The sequence below is a fragment of the Nerophis lumbriciformis genome, linkage group LG18 (genome assembly GCF_033978685.3).
Source record: "Nerophis lumbriciformis linkage group LG18, RoL_Nlum_v2.1, whole genome shotgun sequence".
NCBI lineage: Eukaryota > Metazoa > Chordata > Actinopteri > Syngnathiformes > Syngnathidae > Nerophis > Nerophis lumbriciformis.
The window spans coordinates 3,457,371-3,481,185 of record NC_084565.2 but is presented as its reverse complement, the minus strand read 5'-3'; the positions used below and the strand labels follow the sequence as shown (position 1 = coordinate 3,481,185).

The following is a 23,815-nucleotide window of genomic DNA, read 5'->3' as shown; positions in this document are numbered from 1 at the left end:
TGTTATGAGAGCCCAGGTTGCTCTGATAGTGGCCTTCAACTCTTCTGCGTTTTTGGGTCTGGCATTCTGCATCTTCCTTTTCACAATACCCCACAGATTTTCTATGGGGCTAAGGTCAGGGGAGTTGGCGGGCCAATTTAGAACAGAAATACCATGGTCCGTAAACCACGCACGGGTAGATTTTGCGCTGTGTGCAGGCGCCAAGTCCTGTTGGAACTTGAAATCTCCATCTCCATAGAGCAGGTCAGCAGCAGGAAGCATGAAGTGCTCTAAAACTTGCTGGTAGACGGCTGCGTTGACCCTGGATCTCAGGAAACAGAGTGGACCGACACCAGCAGATGACATGGCACCCCAAACCATCACCCAACCATGCAAATTTTGCATTTCCTTTGGAAATCGAGGTCCCAGAGTCTGGAGGAAGACAGGAGAGGCACAGGATCCACGTTGCCTGAAGTCTAGTGTAAAGTTTCCACCATCAGTGATTGTTTGGGGTGCCATGTCATCTGCTGGTGTCGGTCCACTCTGTTTCCTGAGATCCAGGGTCAACGCAGCCGTCTACCAGCAAGTTTTAGAGCACTTCATGCTTCCTGCTGCTGACCTGCTCTATGGAGATGGAGATTTCAAGTTCCAACAGGACTTGGCGCCTGCACACAGCGCAAAATCTACCCGTGCCTGGTTTACGGACCATGCTATTTCTGTTCTAAATTGGCCCGCCAACTCCCCTGACCTTAGCCCCATAGAAAATCTGTGGGGTATTGTGAAAAGGAAGATGCAGAATGCCAGACCCAAAAACGCAGAAGAGTTGAAGGCCACTATCAGAGCAACCTGGGCTCTCATAACACCTGAGCAGTGCCAGAAACTCATCGACTCCATGCCACGCCGCATTAACGCAGTAATTGAGGCAAAAGGAGCTCCAACCAAGTATTGAGTATTGTACATGCTCATATTTTTCATTTTCATACTTTTCAGTTGGCCAACATTTCTAAAAATCCCTTTTTTGTATTAGCCTTAAGTAATATTCTAATTTTGTGACACACGGAATTTTGGATTTTCATTTGTTGCCACTTCAAATCATCAAAATTAAATGAAATAAACATTTGAATGCATCAGTCTGTGTGCAATGAATAAATATAATGTACAAGTTACACCTTTTCAATGCAATTACTGAAATAAATCAAGTTTTTCAAAATATTCTAATTTACTGGCTTTTACCTGTATATTCAAAAATATCGGAATTTTTAAAAAGATCAATGTTCCTAAACAAAAACATATCAGAATTTTAAAACAAGTTTAACAGTTCGCAATTTTAAAAAGTTCAACGTTTCTAAAAAACATTTTTGAATTTAATTACAAGTTCAATGTTTCTAAAGACAAACATTTCGGAATGAAACTTTTTTGTACGTTTCTGAACACAAACATTTTGCAATTGAAAAAGAAGTTCACCTTTCTATATTCAAAAATATTGGAATTTTTTAAAAGTTCAATGTTTCTACACAAAAACATATCAGAATTTTAAAACAAGTTTAACAATTCTAAACCACATTTCGAAATTTAAAAAAGGGTCAACGTTTCTAAACACACACATTTCGGAATTTTTAAAAAGGTTCAACGTTTCTAAACAAAAAACAGTTTGAAATTTAAAAAAAGGTTCAACGTTTCCAAAGTCCCGGAAGAGTTTTAGTGCTGCAATGGATTCTGGGTATTTGTTCTGTTGTGTTTATGTTGTGTTACAGTGTGGATGTTCTCCCAAAATGTGTTTGTCATTCTTGTTTGGTGTGGATTCACAGTATGGCGTATATTTCTAACAATGTTAAAGTTGCTTATTGTTAACGTTTCTATATTAAAAAATATCGACATTTTTAAAAAGTTGAACATTTCTAAACAAAAACATCAGAATTTTAAAACAAGTTTAACGTTTCTAAACAACATTTTGGAATTTTGAAAAGTTCAACGTTTCTATACACAAAATTATCAGAATTTTTAAAAAGTTCAACGTTTCTAAAAAAACATTTTTGAATTCCATTACAAGTTCAACGTTTCTAAACACAAACATTTCGGAATTAACATTTTTTTTTATGTTTCTGAACACTTCAACATTTTGGAATTTAAAAACAAGTTTAACCTTTCTATATTAAAAAATATCGGAATTTTTAAAAAGTTAAACGTTTCTAAACAAAAACATATCAGAATTTTAAAACAAGTTTAACATTTCTAAACAAACATTTTGGAATTTAAAAAAGTTCAACGTTTCTATACACAAAAATATCAGAGTTTTAAAAAAGTTCAACGTTTCTAAACACAAACATTTTGGAATTTTTAAAAAGGTTCAACGTTTCTAAACAAAAAACATTTAGGAATTTAAAAACAAGTTCAATATTTCTAAACACACATTTCGGAATTTTTTAAAAAGGTTCAACGTTTCTAAACAAACATTTCGATATTTAAAAAAAGTTCAATGTTTTGTAAACAAACATTTCGGAATTTTAAAAAAGGTTCAGCATTTCTAAACACAAACATTTCGGAATTTAAAAACAAGTTTGACGTTTCTAAACAAGCATTTCGGAATTTAAAAAAGTTAAACGTTTCTATACACAAAAATATCAGAATTTTTAAAAAGTTTAACGTTTCTAAAAAACATTTTTGAATTTAATTACAAGTTCAAAGTTTCTAAACAACATTTTGGATTTTTAAAAAGGTTCAATGTTTCTATACACAAAATTATCAGAATTTTCAAAAAAGTTCAACGTTTCTATACACAAAAATATCAAATTTTTTAAAAAGTTCAACGTTTCTAAAAACATTTTTGAATTTCATTACAAGTTCAACATTTCTAAACATTTCGGAATTGTAATTTTTTTTTTACGTTTCTGAACAAACATTTTGAAATTTAAAAACAAGTTCAACCTTTCTATATTAAAAAATATCGGAATTTTAAAACAAGTTTAACGTTTCTAAACAACATTTTTGAATTTAAAAAAGTTCAACGTTTCTAAAAAAACATATGAATATAATTACAAGTTCAACTTTTCTAAACACAAATATTTGGGAATTTAAAAACAAGTTCAACGTTTCTATATTAAAAAATATCAGAATTTTTAAAAAGTTCAACGTTTCTAAACAAAAACATATCAGAATTTTAAAACAAGTTTAACGCTTCTAAACAACATTTCGGAATTTAAAAAAATTCACAACGTTTCTATACACAAAATGATCAGAATTTTTAAAAAGTTCAACGTTACTAAAAAACATTTTTGAATTTAAAAACAAGTTTCAAAACACAAACATTTCGGAATTAAATTTTCTTTTTTACGTTTCTGAACACAATTTTGGAATTTAATTTAAGTTCAACGTTTCAAAACACAAACATTTCAGAAATTAAAAAAGTTCCACATTTCTAAACACAAACATTTCGGAATTTAAAAACATTTAACGTTTCTAAACACAAACATTTTGGAATTAAAAAAAAGCTTCAACATTTCTAAACAAAAAACATCATCAGACGTCTTTTTTTTTTTTTTTTTTCCAACCTTTTCAAATGGGGTATTTTTTTTATTTTTGTATTTCAACCTTTTCAAATGGGGTATTTTTTTTAATTTTTAATTTTTTTTAAAGGGACATTCTTCATGTAAATATTCCAACAAAAAGCTTACACCGCCACCATTTAATTCTACTGTTTCGCTTCTTTTTAGAGATGTCCGTTAATGGCTTTTTTGCCGATATCCGATATTGTCCAACTCTTAATTACCGATATCAACCGATACCGATATATACAGTGGTGGAATTAACACATTATTATGCCTAATTTTGTTGTGATGCCCCTCTGGATGCATTAAACAATGTAACAAGGTTTTCCAAAATAAATCAACTCCAGTATTGGAAAAAAGTGCCAACATGGCACTGCCATATTTATTATTGAAGTCACAAAGTGCAATATTTTTTTTAACATGCCTCAAAACAGCAGTTAGGAATTTGGGACATGCTCTCCCTGAGCCTGATACCCACTACAACTATGGGAAATACTATACTGCTATTATACTATACTGCCGTAGACATGGTGTCGTTAGTCAGTCACCGAGCGAGCTGGCTTGTTAGCCAGGCTCCAGCACCGGCAACAATACACTCTTCTTGTTGTTAGGTTTATATCCGTGTTTTGAATGAAAAGCAAATTTTAATTTCACACGCATACAAAACATTCTAATTTGGATTGTTTCTCTGGCGTCGAGACTCTCCCGAAGGACAGTGCGGCGAAGACACAACAAACTCCCTTCTTGTCTCTCATGGACACACACCTGTTGTTGACTTTGGACTAGCGACTGCACCATACATCAAGGCCGCGGAACAGAGACACACTACGGGCTTACACACACACATCCACAAAAATATATGCCACACATACACACCCCACCCCCGCCAACCCAACGCCCTCGACGCAAATCCCATAGGGGTGATGAATGGATGGTCAGCGCCTGAGAGCTGCGGCCTGCCATCATGACCTCGCACTCCCTCCCCTCTGTTGCTAGATATCTGGAGATGTACGTCGTAATATGTATATGTGCTTTGCTATGGAGGTTTTTTACCACTATCGGACATCTCTACTTCTTTTTACACTTGAATGTCACTTGATGTTAAAGCGCAGTTGCTCACCTGGTGTGTCTTGTAGAAGAACAAGCAGAAGTTGGTGAAGACCACCCACAGCTTCTGCCAGCCGTTGCTGTTCTTGAACTTCCTGAGGAGGTAACCGGACAGCTGGTTCTGTGGAGTCAGTCGGGAGTTAAACCAGCAACATGGACAATGTGGGTCACCACCCAAAGTGGCGTTTCAGTATAAATATGATGAAGGAAGTCTCGACATGAGCGCTCTGATTGGGGACAGAACCGCTCTGTGCTCCTGGTACCTGGTTCATGCGCAGGTAATCAGTGAGAGAGAGGTTCTGGTTTCGGTACCAGCACACGTGCGTGATGGTATTGGGTCTTTGGCCCTGGCCCAGCAGGTAGCGAGGGGGCAGCTCCGGCGAGACCGCGGGAGAGACCGAGACTGACCGAGCGGACAAGCGGGACAGAGAAAAGATGGAAGCAGAAGAGCGCAAAAGTGTTAGCCTGTTACGTGTATGCTGGACAGGAAGTGGAAGGGTTAGCATGTTACAGTGGACAGGAACTGGAACTGGAAGGGTTAGCATGATACAGTGGACAGGAAGTGGAAGGGTTAGCATGTGACAGTGGACAGGAAGTGGAAGGGTTAGCATGTTACAGTGGACAGGAAGTGGAAGTGTTAGCATGAAACAGTGGACAGGAAGTGGAAGGGTTAGCATGTGACAGTGGACAGGAAGTGGAAGGGTTAGCATGTTACAGTGGACAGAAAGTGGATGCATTAGCATGAAACAGTGGACAGGAAGTGGAAGGGTTAGCATGTTACAGTGGACAGGAAGTGGAAGGGTTAGCATGTTACAGTGGACAGGAAGTGGAAAGGTTAGCATGTGACAGTGGACAGGAAGTGGAAGGGTTAACATGTGACAGTGGACAGGAAGTGGAAGGGTTAGCATGAAACAGTGGACAGGAAGTGGAAGGGTTAACATGTGACAGTGGACAGGAAGTGGAAGGGTTAGCATGTTACAGTGGACAGGAAGTAGAAGGGTTAGCATGTTACAGTGGACAGGAAGTGGAAGGGTTAGCATGTTACAGTGGACAGGAACTGGAACTGGAAGGGTTAGCATGTTACAGTGGACAGGAAGTGGAAGGGTTAGCATGTTACAGTGGACAGGAAGTGGAAGGGTTAGCATGTTACAGTGGAAAGGAAGTGGAAGGGTTAGCATGTGACAGTGGACAGGAAGTGGAAGGGTTAGCATGTTACAGTGGACAGGAAGTGGAAGTGTTAGCATGAAACAGTGGACAGGAAGTGGAAGGGTTAGCATGTGACAGTGGACAGGAAGTGGAAGGGTTAGCATGTTACAGTGGACAGAAAGTGGACGCATTAGCATGAAACAGTGGACAGGAAGTGGAAGGGTTAGCATGTTACAGTGGACAGGAAGTGGAAGGGTTAGCATGGTACAGTGGACAGGAAGTGGAAAGGTTAGCATGTGACAGTGGACAGGAAGTGGAAGGGTTAGCATGTGACAGTGGACAGGAAGTGGAAGGGTTAACATGTGACAGTGGACAGGAAGTGGAAGGGTTAACATGTGACAGTGGACAGGAAGTGGAAGAGTTAGCATGTGACAGTGGACAGGAAGTGGAAGGGTTAGCACGTTACAGTGGACAGGAAGTGGAAGGGTTAGCATGTTACAGTGGACAGGAAGTGGAAGGGTTAGCATGTTACAGTGGACAGAAAGTTGAAGGGTTAGCATGTTAGTGGTCAGGAAGTGGAAGGGTTAGCATGTTACAGTGGACAGGAAGTGGAAGGGTTAGCATGTTACAGTGGACAGGAAGTGGAGGGGTTAGCATGAGCCACTGGAAGGAAGAAGAGTTAGCGTGTTACACTGAAAAAAAGAAGAGTTATTAGCATGTTACACTGAAAAAAGAAGAGTCAGCATGTTAGACTGAAAAGAAGAAGAATTAGCGTTTTAATACTGAAAATAAGTTTTAGCATGTTACGCTGAAGGAAAGAAGAAGAGTTAGCATGTTACGCTGAAGGAAAGAAGAAGAGTTAGCATGTTACGCTGAAGGAAAGAAGAAGAGTTAGCATGTTACGCTGAAGGAAAGAAGAAGAGTTAGCATGTTACACTGAAAGGAAAAAGAGTTAGCATGTTACACTGAAGGAAAGAAGAAGAGTTAGCATGTTACACTGAAGGAAAGAAGAAGAGTTAGCATGTTACACTAAAGGAAAGAAGAAGAGCTAGCATTCAGACCGGTTGCCCTGACGTGTCATTTCATGAAGGTCCTCGAGAAACTTGTGCTGGCTCAGCTGAGACCCCTGGTGGCTCCTTCCCTGGACCCTCCACAGTTTGTGTACTGTGGCCGGTGGTGTAGGTGCTCCACAGGGGACTGTCCTGTCTCCTTTCCTGTTCATCCTAGTGTACACCTCAGACTTCCAGTATAGCCCTAGGTCCTGCCACCTGCAGAAATACTCTGATTACTCTGCTGTGGTCGGGGGTATCGGAGAAGAACAGGAATTGGAGTACAGGACACTGATCGCTGACTTTGTGGAGTGGTCTCAGGCGAACCAGCTGCTCCTTAATGTGGACAAGACCATGGAGCTGGTCATCGCCATCTTGGAAAGATGGTGCCGCTGTAGCGGCTGCTGTTGGCAGGAGCTCTGTGCTCTTGTATCATCCTTTTGTCTTGATGTTTCCTTCTTGTTTTCATGTGGTTGTTTTTTTTGCCTTTTGGTTCGGGACCCTTTAGGACTGTATGACTTCTGCGGTGCTTTTTTTGTAAGCTTCTGGATCTGCCTACCGGGAGCCTTTTGGCCATGCAGACCAGCAGTTGGGTCTCTGCCACACCAGAGTCCGTTTGGAGAAACTGGAGGAGATGCGGATGAAGAGACAGGGCTGCAGAGCTGGCGCAGAGCGCCGGGACGGACAAGCTTCACAGTGTCTTGGCTGAATGAGTGTGTATCGGACACCTCGGTCTCCTTGGACGCATCATTGCTCATCCATGCGGACTGGACACTGGCCGAGAGTTGGCGGGCGGCCGAGGGTGGATTTGGCTCTCTTGGTTGCTTCACAGTGTCTTGGCTGAATGAGTGTGTATCAGACACCTCGGTCTCCTTGGACGCTTCCTTGCTCATCCATGCGGACTGGACACTGGCCGAGAGTTGGCGGGCGGCCGAGGGTGGAGTTGGCTCTCTTGGTTGCTTCAAAGTGTCTTGGCTGAATGAGTGTGTATCGGACACCTCGGTCTCCTTGGACGAATCCTCGCTCATCCATGCGGACTGGAACTGGCCGAGAGTTGGCGCGAGGCCGAGGGTGGAGTTGGCTCTCTTGGTTGCTTCACAGTGTCTTGGCTGAATGAGTGTGTATCGGACACCTCGGTCTCCTTAGACGAATCCTTGCTCATTTATGCAGACTGGACAGTGGCCGAAAGTTGGCGCGCGACCGAGGGTGGAGTTGGCTCTCTTGGTTGCTTCATAGTTTCTTGGCTGAATGAGTGTGTATCGGACACCTCTGTCTCCTTTGACGAATCCTTGCTCATCCATGCGGACTGGACACTGGCCGAGAGTTGGCGGGCGGCCGAGGGTGGAGTTGGCTCTCTTGGTTGCTTCACAGTGTCTTGGCTGAATGAGTGTGTATCGGACACCCTGGTCTCCTTGGACGAATCCTTGCTCATCCATGCAGACTGGACACTGGCCGAGAGTTGGCTCTCTTGGTTGCTTCACAGTGTCTTGGCTAAATGTGTGTGTATCGGACACCTCGGTCCCCTTGGACGAATCCTTGCTCATCCATGCAGACTGGACACTGGCGGAGAGTTGGCGCGCGGCCGAGGGTGGAGTTGGCTCTCTTGGTTGCTTCACAGTGTCTTGGCTGAATGAGTGTATATCGGACACCTCGGTCTCCTTAGACGAATCCTTGCTCATCCATGCGGACTAGACACTGGCCGAGAGTTGGCGCGCGGACGAGGGTGGAGTTGGCTCTCTTGGTTGCTTCACAGTGTCTTGGCTGAATGAGTGTGTATCGGACACCTCGGTCTCCTTGGACGAATCCTTGCTCATCCATTCAGACTGGACACTGGCCGAGAGTTGGCGGGCGGCCGAGGGTGGAGTTGGCTCTCTTGATTGCTTCACAGTGTCTTGGCTGAATGAGTGTGTATCGGACACCTCTGTCTCCTTTGACGAATCCTTGCTCATCCATGCGGACTGGACACTGGCCGAGAGTTGGCGCGCGGCCGAGGGTGGACTTGGCTCTCTTGGTTGCTTCACAGTGTCTTGGCTGAATGAGTGTGTATCGGACACCTCTGTCTCCTTTGACGAATCCTTGCTCATCCATGCGGACTGGACACTGGCCGAGAGTTGGCGGGAGGCCGAGGGTGGAGTTGGCTCTCTTGGTTGCTTCACAGTGTCTTGGCTGAATGAGTGTGTATCGGACACCTCGGTCTCCTTGGACAAATCCTCACTCATCCATGCGGACTGGACACTGGCCGAGAGTTGGCGCGCGGCCGAGGGTGGAGTTGGCTCTCTTGGTTGCTTCACAGTGTCTTGGCTGAATGAGTGTGTATCGGACACCTCGGTCTCCTTGGACGAATCCTTGCTCATCCATTCAGACTGGACACTGGCCGAGAGTTGGCGCGAGGTCGAGGGTGGAGTTGGCTCTCTTGGTTGCTTCACAGTGTCTTGGCTGAATGAGTGTGTATCGGACACCTCGGTCTCCTTAGACGAATCCTTGCTCATCTATGCAGACTGGACAGTGGCCGAAAGTTGGCGCGCGACCGAGGGTGGAGTTGGCTCTCTTGGTTGCTTCATAGTTTCTTGGCTGAATGAGTGTGTATCGGACACCTCTGTCTCCTTTGACGAATCCTTGCTCATCCATGCGGACTGGACACTGGCCGAGAGTTGGCGGGCGGCCGAGGGTGGAGTTGGCTCTCTTGGTTGCTTCACAGTGTCTTGGCTGAATGAGTGTGTATCAGACACCTCGGTCTCCTTAGACGAATCCTTGCTCATCTATGCAGACTGGACACTGGCCGAGAGTTGGCGGGCGGCCGAGGGTGGAGTTGGCTCTCTTGGTTGCTTCACAGTGTCTTGGCTGAATGAGTGTGTATCGGACACCTCGGTCTCCTTAGATGAATCCTTGCTCATCTATGCAGACTGGACAGTGGCCGAAAGTTGGCGGGCGACCGAGGGTGGAGTTGGCTCTCTTGGTTGCTTCATAGTTTCTTGGCTGAATGAGTGTGTATCGGACACCTCTGTCTCCTTTGACGAATCCTTGCTCATCCATGCGGACTGGACACTGGCCGAGAGTTGGCGGACGTCCGAGGGTGGAGTCGGATCTCTTGGTTGCTTTGTTGGGTCTGCTCCTGTCTCTGGCCATGCTGCGCGCACCCCAGCAGACGATGGCGTGGAACACCCCAGAGGCCACCGCAGTGTAATTGTATTTTTTGTTTTACTTTTGTAGCTGTATGTACAAATGGCTGGTTGCATCAGGTCTGCTGTTTTAATGTCCTTTGTTTTATTTGATGTTTCCCTCTTATACACATGCTTGTGTGTGCTATGACAATGAGTTTTTTCCCCCCCTTGGCCTCAGTCTGGACCCCCTCTCCAGGGGCCCAGGCTTAGACTGAATTTTTTATTTTTTTCCCTGAGGAAGCTTAGGTCCTTTAATGTGTGCAGCAAGCTGCTGGAGATCTTTTATCAGTCCTTTGTGGCCAGTGCCCTGTACTTTGCAGTGGTTGTGTTGGGGGAGCAGCACCAGCAAAACGGACTTCAACCGGATGGACAAACTGATCCGGAAAGCCGACCAAACTATTGGCACGCGGTTGGAGGCGTTTGTGTCAGTGAGGGACAGGAGGACACTGGACAAACTGCTGGCCATCATGGACAATCCTGCCCACCCACTCCACCTGACACTTGAGGGACTCATACGGTAATATGGTAATGGTGATTATGTTGATGGTGATTATGGTGAATATGGTGATGGTGCAAGTACCTCCACAGCCAGGCTGTGATCAGACATGGACACGCTGGTGTTGCGGTGCCAACACACGTGCATGGTGGTGTTGGCGCGGTGGTGCGTCTGCTTGTCCAGCGACGTGTGGGAGGAGTTCATGTCGTCCTCAGACTCCTGCTCCACCGACACCTCGTCTGAGGACCCTGAGGGAGGGGGAAGGATGGGGTGGGGAGGGTGGGGAAGGTGGTGGGGTGAAGCAGGACAGGGGGACGCTGGCACGCTCACTGGTCACTTCATTAGGTACACCAATTCATTGCACCCAATTGAAAAGTCCTGCTTTACAGAAGATAATAATGATGGTCACCATCATGGAGGTTTACGTTTTTTGCAGCAGAGTTGGATTCTTTTGTGGATTTGATGCAAAATAAGTGCTGGTCCTAACTTTAGGTTCATTTGTTGATATAAAGTAAACAATTTTTTTTTACTTTTTATGCTCTTTTTGTCAAAGAAAAACAGGTTTTTTCTGGTGGCAAAACACAAAATATGCAATATTTTCCCCCAAAAATATCTAAAAGTGGAATATTTGATGTGAAGTCATTGGAGCCTTAAATAGTTCACAGTAATGATTCATAACACTGATTTGGATTCATTATTATTTTTTGAGCAATGACAGTTTTAAAGAAATAAATCCAATAGGAACCCACTCATAAAATGTTAAAAATAAGTCATACATTTTTTATTTTATTTTTTACTTTCAAAGCTTAAATCTCTCGACCTACTTCAGATCTATTCATCAATTATACGTTTTTGTTATTCTTTATGGCTTTTAAAAAAAATATTTGTTGGTTTTATCAGAGCTCTTTATGTCAAACATAAACCAATATGCTAAATAAAATATTTAACATTAAGTAATTGGAGACTTCCCAGCAGGGACGAGACATTGAAACAACCTTGAGAACTTGTTGAATTATGTCCTGATGTTGGGTTCTGACGTTGATTTAACATTGAAATTTGGTCATTTCCCAACCAATGTTCTACAACATAAACACAACGTTGAAACAACATGCTTTTTGACAACTTTGATTCAATGTTGGGTTCTGACGTTGATTTGACCATTGAAATTTGGTCATTTCCCAACCAATATTCCACAACACAAATATAACGTTAAATCAATGTTGGGTCCTGACGTTGATTTGACCATTGAAATTTGGTCATTTCCCAACCAATATTCTACAACACAAATACAACGTTGAAACAACATGCTTTTTGACGACGTTTAATCAATGTTGGGTTCTGACGTTGATTTAACATTGAAATTTGGTCATTTCCCAACCAATATTCTACAACACAAACACAACGTTAAAACAACATGCTTTTTGACAACATTGATTCAATGTCGGGTTGTGACGTTGATTTGACCATTGAAATTTGGTCATTTCCCAACCAATATTCCACAACACAAATACAACGTTAAATCAATGTTGGGTTGTGACGTTGATTTGACCATTGAAATTTGGTCATTTCCCAACCAATATTCTACAACACAAACACAACGTTGAAACAACATGCTTTTTGACAACGTTTAATCAATGTTGGGTTCTGATGTTGATTTAACATTGAAATTTGGTCATTTCCCAACCAATATTCTACAACACAAATACAACGTTGAAACAACATGCTTTTTGACGACGTTGATTCAATGTCGGGTTGTGACGTTGATTTGACCATTGAAATTTGGTCATTTCCCAACCAATATTCCACAACACAAATACAACGTTTAATCAATGTTGGGTTCTGACGTTGATTTAACATTGAAATTTGGTCATTTCCCAACCAATATTCCACAACACAAATACAACATTAAATCAATGTTGGGTCCTGACGTTGATTTGACCATTGAAATTTGGTCATTTCCCAACCAATATTCTACAACACAAATACAACGTTGAAACAACATGCTTTTTGACGACGTTTAATCAATGTTGGGTTCTGACGTTGATTTAACATTGAAATTTGGTCATTTCCCAACCAATATTCTACAACACAAATACAACGTTGAAACAACATGCTTTTTGACAACGTTTAATCAATGTTGGGTTCTGACGTTGATTTAACATTGAAATTTGGTCATTTCCCAACCAATATTCTACAACACAAACACAACGTTAAAACAACATGCTTTTTGACAACATTGATTCAATGTCGGGTTGTGACGTTGATTTGACCATTGAAATTTGGTCATTTCCCAACCAATATTCCACAACACAAATACAACGTTAATTCAATGTTGGGTTGTGACGTTGATTTGACCATTGAAATTTGGTCATTTCCCAACCAATATTCTACAACACAAACACAACGTTGAAACAACATGCTTTTTGACAACGTTTAATCAATGTTGGGTTCTGACGTTGATTTAACATTGAAATTTGGTCATTTCCCAACCAATATTCTACAACACAAATACAACGTTGAAACAACATGCTTTTTGACGACGTTGATTCAATGTCGGGTTGTGACGTTGATTTGACCATTGAAATTTGGTCATTTCCCAACCAATATTCCACAACACAAATACAACATTTAATCAATGTTGGGTTCTGACGTTGATTTAACATTGAAATTTGGTCATTTCCCAACCAATATTCTACAACACAAACACAACGTTGAAACATGCTTTTTGACAACGTTTAATCAATGTTGGGTCCCGACGTTGATTTGACCATTGAAATTTGGTCATTTCCCAACCAATATTCCACAACACAAATACAACGTTGAAACAACATGCTTTTTGACGACGTTAAATCAATTTTGGGTTCTGACGTTGATTTGACTATTGAAATTTGGTAATTTCCCAACCAATATTCTACAACACAAACACAACGTTAAAACAACATGCTTTTTGACAACATTGATTCAATGTCGGGTTGTGACGTTGATTTGACCATTGAAATTTGGTCATTTCCCAACCAATATTCCACAACACAAATACAACGTTAATTCAATGTTGGGTTGTGACGTTGATTTGACCATTGAAATTTGGTCATTTCCCAACCAATATTCTACAACACAAACACAACGTTGAAACAACATGCTTTTTGACAACGTTTAATCAATGTTGGGTTCTGACGTTGATTTAACATTGAAATTTGGTCATTTCCCAACCAATATTCTACAACACAAATACAACGTTGAAACAACATGCTTTTTGACGACGTTGATTCAATGTCGGGTTGTGACGTTGATTTGACCATTGAAATTTGGTCATTTCCCAACCAATATTCCACAACACAAATACAACGTTTAATCAATGTTGGGTTCTGACGTTGATTTAACATTGAAATTTGGTCATTTCCCAACCAATATTCTACAACACAAACACAACGTTGAAACATGCTTTTTGACAACGTTTAATCAATGTTGGGTCCCGACGTTGATTTGACCATTGAAATTTGGTCATTTCCCAACTAATATTCTACAACACAAACACAACGTTGAAACAACATGCTTTTTGACAACGTTTAATCAATGTTGGGTTCTGACGTTGATTTAACATTGAAATTTGGTCATTTCCCAACCAATATTCCACAACACAAATACAACGTTGAAACAACATGCTTTTTGACGACGTTAAATCAATTTTGGGTTCTGACGTTGATTTGACTATTGAAATTTGGTCATTTCCCAACCAATATTCCACAACACAAATATAACGTTAAATCAATGTTGGGTTGTGACGTTGATTTGACCATTGAATTTTGGTCATTTCCCAACCAATATTCTACAACCAAAACACAACGTTGAAACAACATGCTTTTTGACGACGTTGATTCAATGTTGGGTTCTGACGTTGATTTGACTATTGAAATTTAGTCATTTCCCAACCAATATTCCACAACACAAATACAACGTTGAAACAACATGCTTTTTGACAACGTTTAATCAATGTTGGGTTCTGACGTTGATTTGACTATTGAAATTTAGTCATTTCCCAACCAATATTCCACAACACAAATACAACGTTAAAACAACATGCTTTTTGACAACATTGATTCAATGTCGGGTTGTGACGTTGATTTGACCATTGAAATTTGGTCATTTCCCAACCAATATTCCACAACACAAATACAACGTTAAATCAACGTTGGGTCCTGACGTTGATTTGACCATTGAAATTTGGTCATTTCCCAACCGAAATTATACAACACAAATACAACGTTGAAACAACATGCTTTTTGACAACGTTTAATCAATGTTGGGTTCTGACGTTGATTTAACATTGAAATTTGGTCATTTCCCAACAAATATTCTACAACACAAATACAACGTTGAAACAACATACTTTTTGACAACGTTGATTCAATGTCGGGTTGTGACCTTGATTTGACCATTGAAATTTGGTAATTTCCCAACCAATATTCTACAACACAAATACAACGTTGAAACAACATGCTTTTTGACAACGTTTAATCAATGTTGGGTTCTGACATTGATTTGACTATTGAAATTTGGTCATTTCCCAACCAATATTCCACAACACAAATACAACGTTAAATCAATGTTGGGTTGTGACGTTGATTTGACCATTGAAATTTGGTCATTTCCCAACCAATATTCTCCAACACAAACACAACGTTGAAACAACATGCTTTTTGACAACGTTTAATCAATATTGGGTTCTGACGTTGATTTAACATTGAAATTTGGTCATTTCCCAACCAATGTTCTACAACACAAATACAATGTTGAAACAACATGCTTTTTGACAACGTTTAATCAATGTTGGGTTCTGACGTTGATTTAACATTGAAATTTGGTCATTTCCCAACCAACATTCTACAACACAAATACAACGTTGAAACAACATGCTTTTTGACAACGTTTAATCAATGTTGGGTTCTGATGTTGATTTGACTATTGAAATTTGGTCATTTCCCAACCAATATTCTACAACACAAAAACAACGTTAAATCAATGTTGGGTTGTGACGTTGATTTGACCATTGAAATTTGGTCATTCCCCAACCAATATTCTACAACACAAACACAACGTTGAAACAACATGCTTTTTGACAACGTTTAATCAATGTTGGGTTCTGACGTTGATTTAACATTGAAATTTGGTCATTTCCCAACCAATATTCTGCAACACAAACACAACGTTGAAACAACATGGTTTTTGACGACGTTGATTCAATGTCGGGTTGTGACGTTGATTTGACCATTGAAATTTGGTCATTTCTCAACCAATATTCCACAACACAAATACAACGTTGAAACAACATGCTTTTTGACGACGTTTAATCAATGTCGGGTTCTGACGTTGATCTGACCATTGAAATATGGTAATTTCCCAAACCAACAACGTGGATCCAACGTTAGACGCCAACGTTGTCTCAATCTACAAATACAACTATTTTGCGAGGTTGTTTTAAAGTCACTTTTTAAAAGGACATGTACGTATAATCAACGTTGTATCAACGTCTGGTGCCTGCTGGGTTGAAAAGGTCAATAACTCATAACATCGATTTTGATTGATTATTATTTTTTGAGCAATGAAAGTTTTGAAGGAAAAAAACTTGCTACTTTTCGCACGTTTGTTCTTATATTCCACTTGTTAGAATAATTGTTTGTAAGTTATCACAAAAAACTTTGTGTTGAAATGAGTTCCAGGCAAGAAGACAAAAGCTGTCTTTGAAACCTACCAAGAGTAAGGCTCGTAAAACTCCACTGTGTAGGGGGGGGAAGCAAGATGAAGGTGTTCCTGTGTTCTTTCATGTATGGTAATCAACAGAAAGATGTAGTTCTACCTCAAGGACTTCAAAGCGGAGAGATGACAGGATCTGCCCAATTTCCAGACGACCTCTTTTTGAACTATTTTACAAACTCTTTTTGAACTATTTTATGGACCTCTTTTTGAACTATTTTACAAACTCTTTTTGAACTGACCTTTTCTGTGAACTTTTTGCGACCTTTGTCCTTTGGAAACAGTGGTGGCCATGTGGTCGGGGAGGGTCCAAAATAAAAGAAGGAGGCATGCAATCTTTTGGCAGAGCGTGCTGAGATACTGTCCAAGGGTACAGTGTAAAGACGACTCTCCTCAATATTGAGTCCAAATTGAATTCTGTCTCTGTTTGATTCTTTGCTTCTTGTCTTGTTTAATAGATATATAGATATAGATATATTAATAATTGAACCTGACACCACTCATTAAGGGGTTTTTTTAATAGAATTTTTAGAATGTCCCACTGGTGGTAAAAATGTGCTGCTAAACCGCACTTTTGGCTCGTACAGGCGTGCCTAATAAAGCGTCCAGTGAGGGTAAGGTCACATGACTCACGGTTGGAGTGGTCGGCCAGGCCGGCGTCCAGGAAGAGTCCGGACTTGTCCTGGGACTTCTTGGCCAGGTCTATGGCCATGTTGAGGTCCTCGATCCACTTGCTCATCTCCACCTTGGAGCTGCCACAAGGTCAAAGGTCAGTTAAGGGGTGATGGAGAGCGAGGGCGCCCCCCCCGCTGGTTGAAAGTCGTCACCTCGCGGCCACCACCACGGTCCTCTGGGCGGAGTAGATGGTGAAGCAGTGAGGCACCGACCACTCCTTCTCGCTCTCCTCCACCTGCACACACAAGGTTAGTCAGACAAGCCCCGCCTCCTCCCGTCTTAAAGGGACAGACACCGTCAGCAAGCAGCACATTTCATGACTCTGCCAACTCCTTTGGGACTTGGGCGTGCTAACGAGCAGCAAGCGGGTGCAGGAGGAGGGGGCGGGGTTAGAGTGCCCAGGCTGGTCCAGCCCGGCCGACTTAGACTTAGACTTACCGGTGCGTCCAGAATTATGATCTGCGGCCATAAAGTGAAGCAGAGACACGCAGCGTTAGCACAAGTCCACCTTTCCCTCTAGTCAGTGGGACCCCCTGGGGTGTGACACACCCGGGGAACATGCTTTATCAGTATCATGCAGGATTAGGCTTCCAAACGTGCTCATTTCTCATTTTGATTCAAAAAAAATTAGCACACATTGTTTTATTCATTTTTTTTAATAGTAGGTTGAAGCGTTTATTGAATTAATATATTAATGTATATAATATCAAATATTATTTATTGGGTTTATTTAATTGGATGTTTTTTTACACTGAAAATTTCTGCACCATTTTTTTAACACTGAATTTTTCCTGCACCATTTTTTTACACTGAATAATTTTGCACCAAAGTGTTTTACACTGATTTTTTTCTGCACTGATTACTTTACACTGAATATTTCTGACCAAATTTTTTTACACTGATTTTTTTTCTGTACCTTTTTTTTTTTTAAAACTGAATTATTCCTGCACCACTTTTTTTTTTAAACCAAAGTTTTCTGCATCAAAGTGTTTTACACTAAATATTTCTGCACCAATTTGTTTTTTTTTCCACTGAATATTTCCAAACCTAATTTTTTTTACATTAAATTATTCTGCACCATTTTTTGACACTGAATATTTGTGCACCAAATTTTTTTTAACTGATTTTTTTCAGCACCTATTTTTTTACACCAACTTTCTCTGAATCTATTTTTTTCTTTACATTTAAGATTTCGGCACCAAATTTTTTTACACAGATTTTTACTGCACTGATTTTGTCACAGAAAATTTTCGCACCAATTTTTTTTACACTGAATATTTTCGCAAACCTTTTTTTTACACTGCACCAAACTTATATACACTGATTTATTCAGCACCAATTTTTTTAACACTGAATTTTTCCTGCACCATTTTTTTTACACTAAAGTTTTTTGCATCGATTTTTTTTCTGCACTGATTTTTTTACACTGAACATTTCCGCACCAAATTTTTATACACTGATTTTTTCCGGAACTGATTATTTTACATTGAATATTTCTGCACCAAAAGTTTCTATACTGATTTTTTTACACTAAATATTTCCGCACCACCTTTTTTTTTTACACTGATTGTTTTCTGCATCCATTTTTTTACACTGAATATTTCTGCACCAAATTTTTCTACACTGATTTTTTTACACTAAATATTTCCGCACCAAATTTTTCTGCACTGATTTTTTACACTGAATATTTCTGACCAAATTTTTTTACACTGATTTTTTTTCTGTACCTTTTTTTTTTTTAAACTGAATTATTCCTGCACCACTTTTTTTTTCTTTTTTTTTTTTTTAAACCAAAGTTTTCTGCTTCAAAGTTTTTTACACTAAATATTTCTGCACCAATTTGTTTTTTTTTTCACTGAATATTTCCAAACCTAATTTCTTTTACATTAAATTATTCGGCACCATTTTTTGACACTGAATATTTCTGCACCAAATTTTTTTTAACTGATTTTTTTCAGCACCGATTTTTTTTACACCAACTTTCTCTGAATCTAATTTTTTCTTTACATTTAAGATTTCGGCAGCAAATTTTTTTACACAGATTTTTACTGCACTGATTTTGTTACACTGAAAATTTTCGCACCAATTTTTTTTACACTGAATGTTTCCGCAAACATTTTTTTTACACTGCACCAAACTTATATACACTGATTTATTCAGCACCAATTTTTTTAACACTGAATTTTTCCTGCACCATTTTTTTTACACTAAAGTTTTTTGCATCGATTTTTTTTCTGCACTGATTTTTTTACACTGAACATTTCCGCACCAAATTTTTATACACTGATTTTTTCCGGAACTGATTTTACACTGAATATTTCTGCACCAAATGTTTCTATACTGATTTTTTTATACTAAATATTTCCGCACCACCTTTTTTTTTTACACTGATTGTTTTCTGCATCAATTTTTTTACACTGAATATTTCTGCACTAAAATATTTCTACACTGATTTTTTTACACTAAATATTTCCGCACCAAATTTTTCTGCACTGATTTTTTACACTGAATATTTCTGACCAAATTTTTTTACACTGAATATTTCCGCACCAAATGTATTTACACAGATTTTTCTGCACTGATTTTTTCACACTGAAAATTTCTGCACCAATTTTTTTACACTAAATACTTTCGAACCAAATAATTTTACACTACATTTTCCTGCACCAATTTTTTTTCTTTTTTCTTTTACGCTGAAAATTTCTGAACCAAATTTTTATACACTGATCTTTTGCAGCAACGACTTTTTTAACACTCAATTTTTCTTGCACCATTATTTTAACACTAAAGCTTTCTGCATCGATTTTTTTACACTGAATAATTTTGCACCAAATTTTTTTACACCGATATTTTGACACTGAATATTTCTGCACCAAATTTTTTTTAACTGATTTTTTTCAGCACCGATTTCTTTACACCAAATTTCTCTGAATCTAATTTTTTCTTTACATTTAAGATTTCGGCACCAAATTTTTTTACACAGATTTTTACTGCACTGATTTTGTCACACTGAAAATTTTCGCACCAATTTTATTTTACACTGAATATTTCCGCAAAAAAATGTTTTTACACTGCACCAAATATTTATACACCGATTTATTCAGCACCAATTTTTTTAACACAGAATTTTTCCTGCACCATTTTTTTTACACTAAAGTTTTCTGCATCTATTTTTTTCTGCATTGATTTTTTTACACTGAAAATTTTCGCAACAATTTTATTTTACACTGAATATTTCCGCAAAAAATGTTTTTACACTGCACCAAATTTTTATACACTGATTTATTCAGCACCAATTTTTTTAACACAGAATTTTTCCTGCACCATTTTTTTTACACTAAAGTTTTTTGCATCGATTTTTTTCTGCACTGATTTTTTTACACTGAGTATTTCCGCACCACCTTTGTTTTTTAACACTGATGGTATTCTGCATCCTTCCGCCCGATTGTAGCTGAGATAGGCTCCAGCGCCCCCCGCAACCCCGAAGGGAATAAGCGGTAGAAAATGGATGGATGCATGGGTATTCTGCATCAATTATTTTACACTGACTATTTCTGCACCAAATTTTTCTACACTGAATATTTCCGCACCACCTTTTTTTTTTACACTGATTGTTTTCTGCATACATTTTTTTACACTGAATATTTCCGCACCAAATTTATTTACACAGATTTTTCTGCACAGATTTTTTCACACTGAAAATTTCCGCACCAATTTTTTTTACACTAAATACTTTCGAACCAAATAATTTTACACTACATTTTCCTGCACCAATTTTTTTTACACTGAATATTTCTGCACAAATTTCTTTTACACTGAATATTTCTCAACCAAATTTTTATACACTGATTTTTTGCAGCAACGATTTTTTTAACACTCAATTTTTCCTGCACCATTATTTTTACACTAAAGCTTTCTGCAATTTTTTTACACTGAATAATTTTGCACCAAATTTTTTTACACCGATTTTTTTACACTGAATATTTCCACACTACCGTTTTTTCACTAATTGTTTTCTGCATCAATTTTTTTACACAGATTTTTTTATACTGAATATTTCCACACCACCTTTTTTTATACATTGAAAATTTCTGCACCAATTTTTCTACACTGATTTTTTTCTGCACTGATTTTTTGACACTGATTATTTCCGCACCAAATTTTTCTACACTGATTTTTTTTCTGCACCATTTTTTAACATTTTTCCTGCGCCTCCTTTTTTTTTTACACTAAAGTTTTCTGCATCAATTTTTTTTTACACTGAATAATTCTTCATCACATTTTTTTGCACTGATTTTTTTTTTTTTACACTGTACTTGAACTAACTAACAAACTGAATTTTTTGCCTGTAACTTTTTATTCAATGAAATGAAAAAATTATTTAAAAAAAAACAGTCCCCAAAATTCAAACCCAAAACATTCAGTTAAATAAATTGAGTGTCCCAAAACAACTTTGGTATTAAAGACATAAATGAATCTGGATCATCTTCACGTGACGCGTGGGAACGTCGGTACTACCTTTTATACACCAAGGTCAAACTCACTGGTGTGGGCCATTCCTGACGTCCACTGTGGAGGCGAGTGGATACTCACAATCATGGCGTGAAGAGGCAGCTGTCCGTGAACTTTGAACTGGTTGGTGGCCGTCACACCCTTGCTGGTGTAGAGGAGCATGTCTGAGAACTAAGAGAGCACAGCAGCAAGGTTATATCTCATTCTTACGTCTCACCTTGCAACCATGGACCTACCAGGAAGAACATCCTCTGCTGAAGACCCTTCTTGGTCAGCTTGTACAGACATCCCTCACGTATGAACTCCTGACCAGCAAACACACACCATTAGACACCACACCTTTAAACACCACACCTTTAAACACCACACCATTAGACACCACACCATTAGGACCAAGGAGGAGGGGGTTTTGACTCACTCTGCCGGGTGCGGTCAGGTTGTCCACTCCGATCAGGTCTCGCTGCAGCTCCGTCATTTTCTGGAAGTTCTCCAGCCGGATGAGACTGCTCTGCAGCTGCGTGGTCATGTCTGCCACCTCCTTCAGGGCCTCTGCACACAAACAAGTCCTCCTGTCACTCCTCCACAACAAAGTCCTGCTTTTTTTGGGAACTTGGAAGAATCTTAAATCCAAAAAAACGCAGCATTTGAACTCGACTTTTCACAAGAAAAACTAACTTTTAGTAGTAGATTTATGAATGGAACACAAAATTCCCACGGCCGGCACTCCTGTGAATGCATCACCAGTATGTTGTAATAGTCAGTTAAAAGGTGGTCTTCCATGACCTCTACTGGTCCCACAGAGGTACTGCAGGTCAGAACATTTGAAATGTTACTGAGCCTTCAACTTCAAGATACCTGCTAGCAATTAGCGCACCAGCTGCCAGCTATCATTGGCGCGACAGACATCAGCTAGCGATTAACGTGCCAGTTGCCATCTGGCGATTAGCACGTTGGTTAACCAGCGATCAACGCACCAGTCGTCAGCTAGCAATTAGCACATCAGTTAACTAGCGAATAGTACGTCAGTTGCCAGCTAGCGACTTGCGTGTCTGGTGAAAGCTAGCGATTAGCGCCCTAGTTGGCTAATGATTAACAAGGCCTTTGTCAGGTAGCGATTAGAGCACCAGTTTTCAGTTTTGCGCGCCACTTACTCAGCAGGCTATTAGTTCGCTAGCAATTAACACATCAGTTAACCAGTGATTAACGCGTCGGTTGTTAGCTAGTGATTAGCACACTGTCAGCCAGCTTTTAGCGTGCCAGTTGTCATTTAGCGATTAGCGCGCTGGTTGTCAGCGAGCTATTAACGTGCCAGTTGTCAGCTAGCGATTGGCGCTTTAAGTTTCAGCTAGCAATTAGCGCGTCAGTTGTCAGCTATCAGCTAGCACATCAGTTAGCTAACGCATAGCTGTTGTCATCTTGCAATCAGCGTGTCAGTTGTCAGCTAGCACTTAGCATGTCAGGTGAAAGCTACTGATTAGCGTGTCTAGTGAAAGCTAGCGATTAGTGTGTCTGGTGAAAGCTAGCAATTAGGAGCACTAACCTCTAGCTTAGCGCCCCAGTTGGCTAGTGATTATCACGCACTTTGTCAGCTAGCGATTAGAGCACCAGTTTTAGCGATTCGCGCATCACTTACTCAGCAGGCTATTAGTGGCTAGCAATTAACGCGTCGGTTAGCCAGTGATTAACGCGCCGGTTGTAGCTAGTGATTAGCACATTGTCAGCCAGCTTTTAGCGTGCCAGCTGGCATTTAGCGATTAGCACGCTGGTTGTCAGTGAGCTATTAACGTGCCGGTTGTCAGCTAGCGATTGGCGCTTTAAGATTCAGCTAGCAATTAGCGCGTCAGTTGTCAGCTATCAGTTAGCACATCAGTTAGCTAACGCATAGCGCACCGATTGTCAGCTTATAATTAGCGCGTCAGTTGTCAGCTAGCACTTAGCATGTCAGGTGAAAACTAGCGATTAGCGTGTCCGGTGAAAGCTTGTGGTTAACATGTCTAGTAAAGCTAGCGATTAGGGGCGCTAACCTCTAGCTTAGCGCCCCAGTTGGCTAGTGATTAACGCGCCAGTTGTCAGCTTGAGAGTAACGCACGGTCACTTAGCGATTAGCGCGGCAGTTGTCATTTAGTTAATGAGGTGTGGTCCAGGATGCTCACCCCTGCAGTGGTGGTGGTGAGGGTGAGAGGGTGAGTAGTGGGTGCAGAGGCGCTGCAGGATGAGCTGGTAGTGCATGAGGCGCTGGATGGGCTTGAGCAGGAAGGTGTTGAGCGGCAGGTAGCAAACCTTCTGCAGCTCAAACTCCTTGTAGAGCGTCTCCAGCTTCTTCACTCTCCTGCTCGTCTGCTCCAGCTCACTCAGCACCTGGTCGTGCTTCTGCAGGTACACCGTCAACTCCTG

General features: G+C 40.1%; 1 protein-coding gene across 3 annotated transcripts in view; it reads right to left on the bottom strand.

Moving 5' to 3' along the window:
- Window positions 1–23,815, bottom strand: part of farp2 (FERM, RhoGEF and pleckstrin domain protein 2) — a 179,691-nt gene that overhangs the window by 1,814 nt on the left and 154,062 nt on the right. The window contains exons 18-26 of one of the 3 annotated variants that reach the window (XM_061977479.2): window positions 23,575–23,812; window positions 21,840–21,970; window positions 21,658–21,726; window positions 21,503–21,592; window positions 17,348–17,368; window positions 17,062–17,144; window positions 16,868–16,986; window positions 4,895–5,034; window positions 4,645–4,752 (exon numbers count right to left, since the gene is read on the bottom strand). In XM_061977479.2, coding sequence (XP_061833463.2) covers window positions 4,645–4,752; window positions 4,895–5,034; window positions 16,868–16,986; window positions 17,062–17,144; window positions 17,348–17,368; window positions 21,503–21,592; window positions 21,658–21,726; window positions 21,840–21,970; window positions 23,575–23,812 — 999 coding nt within the window. Of the gene's footprint in view, window positions 1–4,644; window positions 4,753–4,894; window positions 5,035–10,567; window positions 10,732–16,867; window positions 16,987–17,061; window positions 17,145–17,347; window positions 17,369–21,502; window positions 21,593–21,657; window positions 21,727–21,839; window positions 21,971–23,574; window positions 23,813–23,815 lie in introns of all 3 variants that reach the window. The other 2 variants (XM_061977476.2, XM_061977478.2) reach the window with 2 other exon arrangements.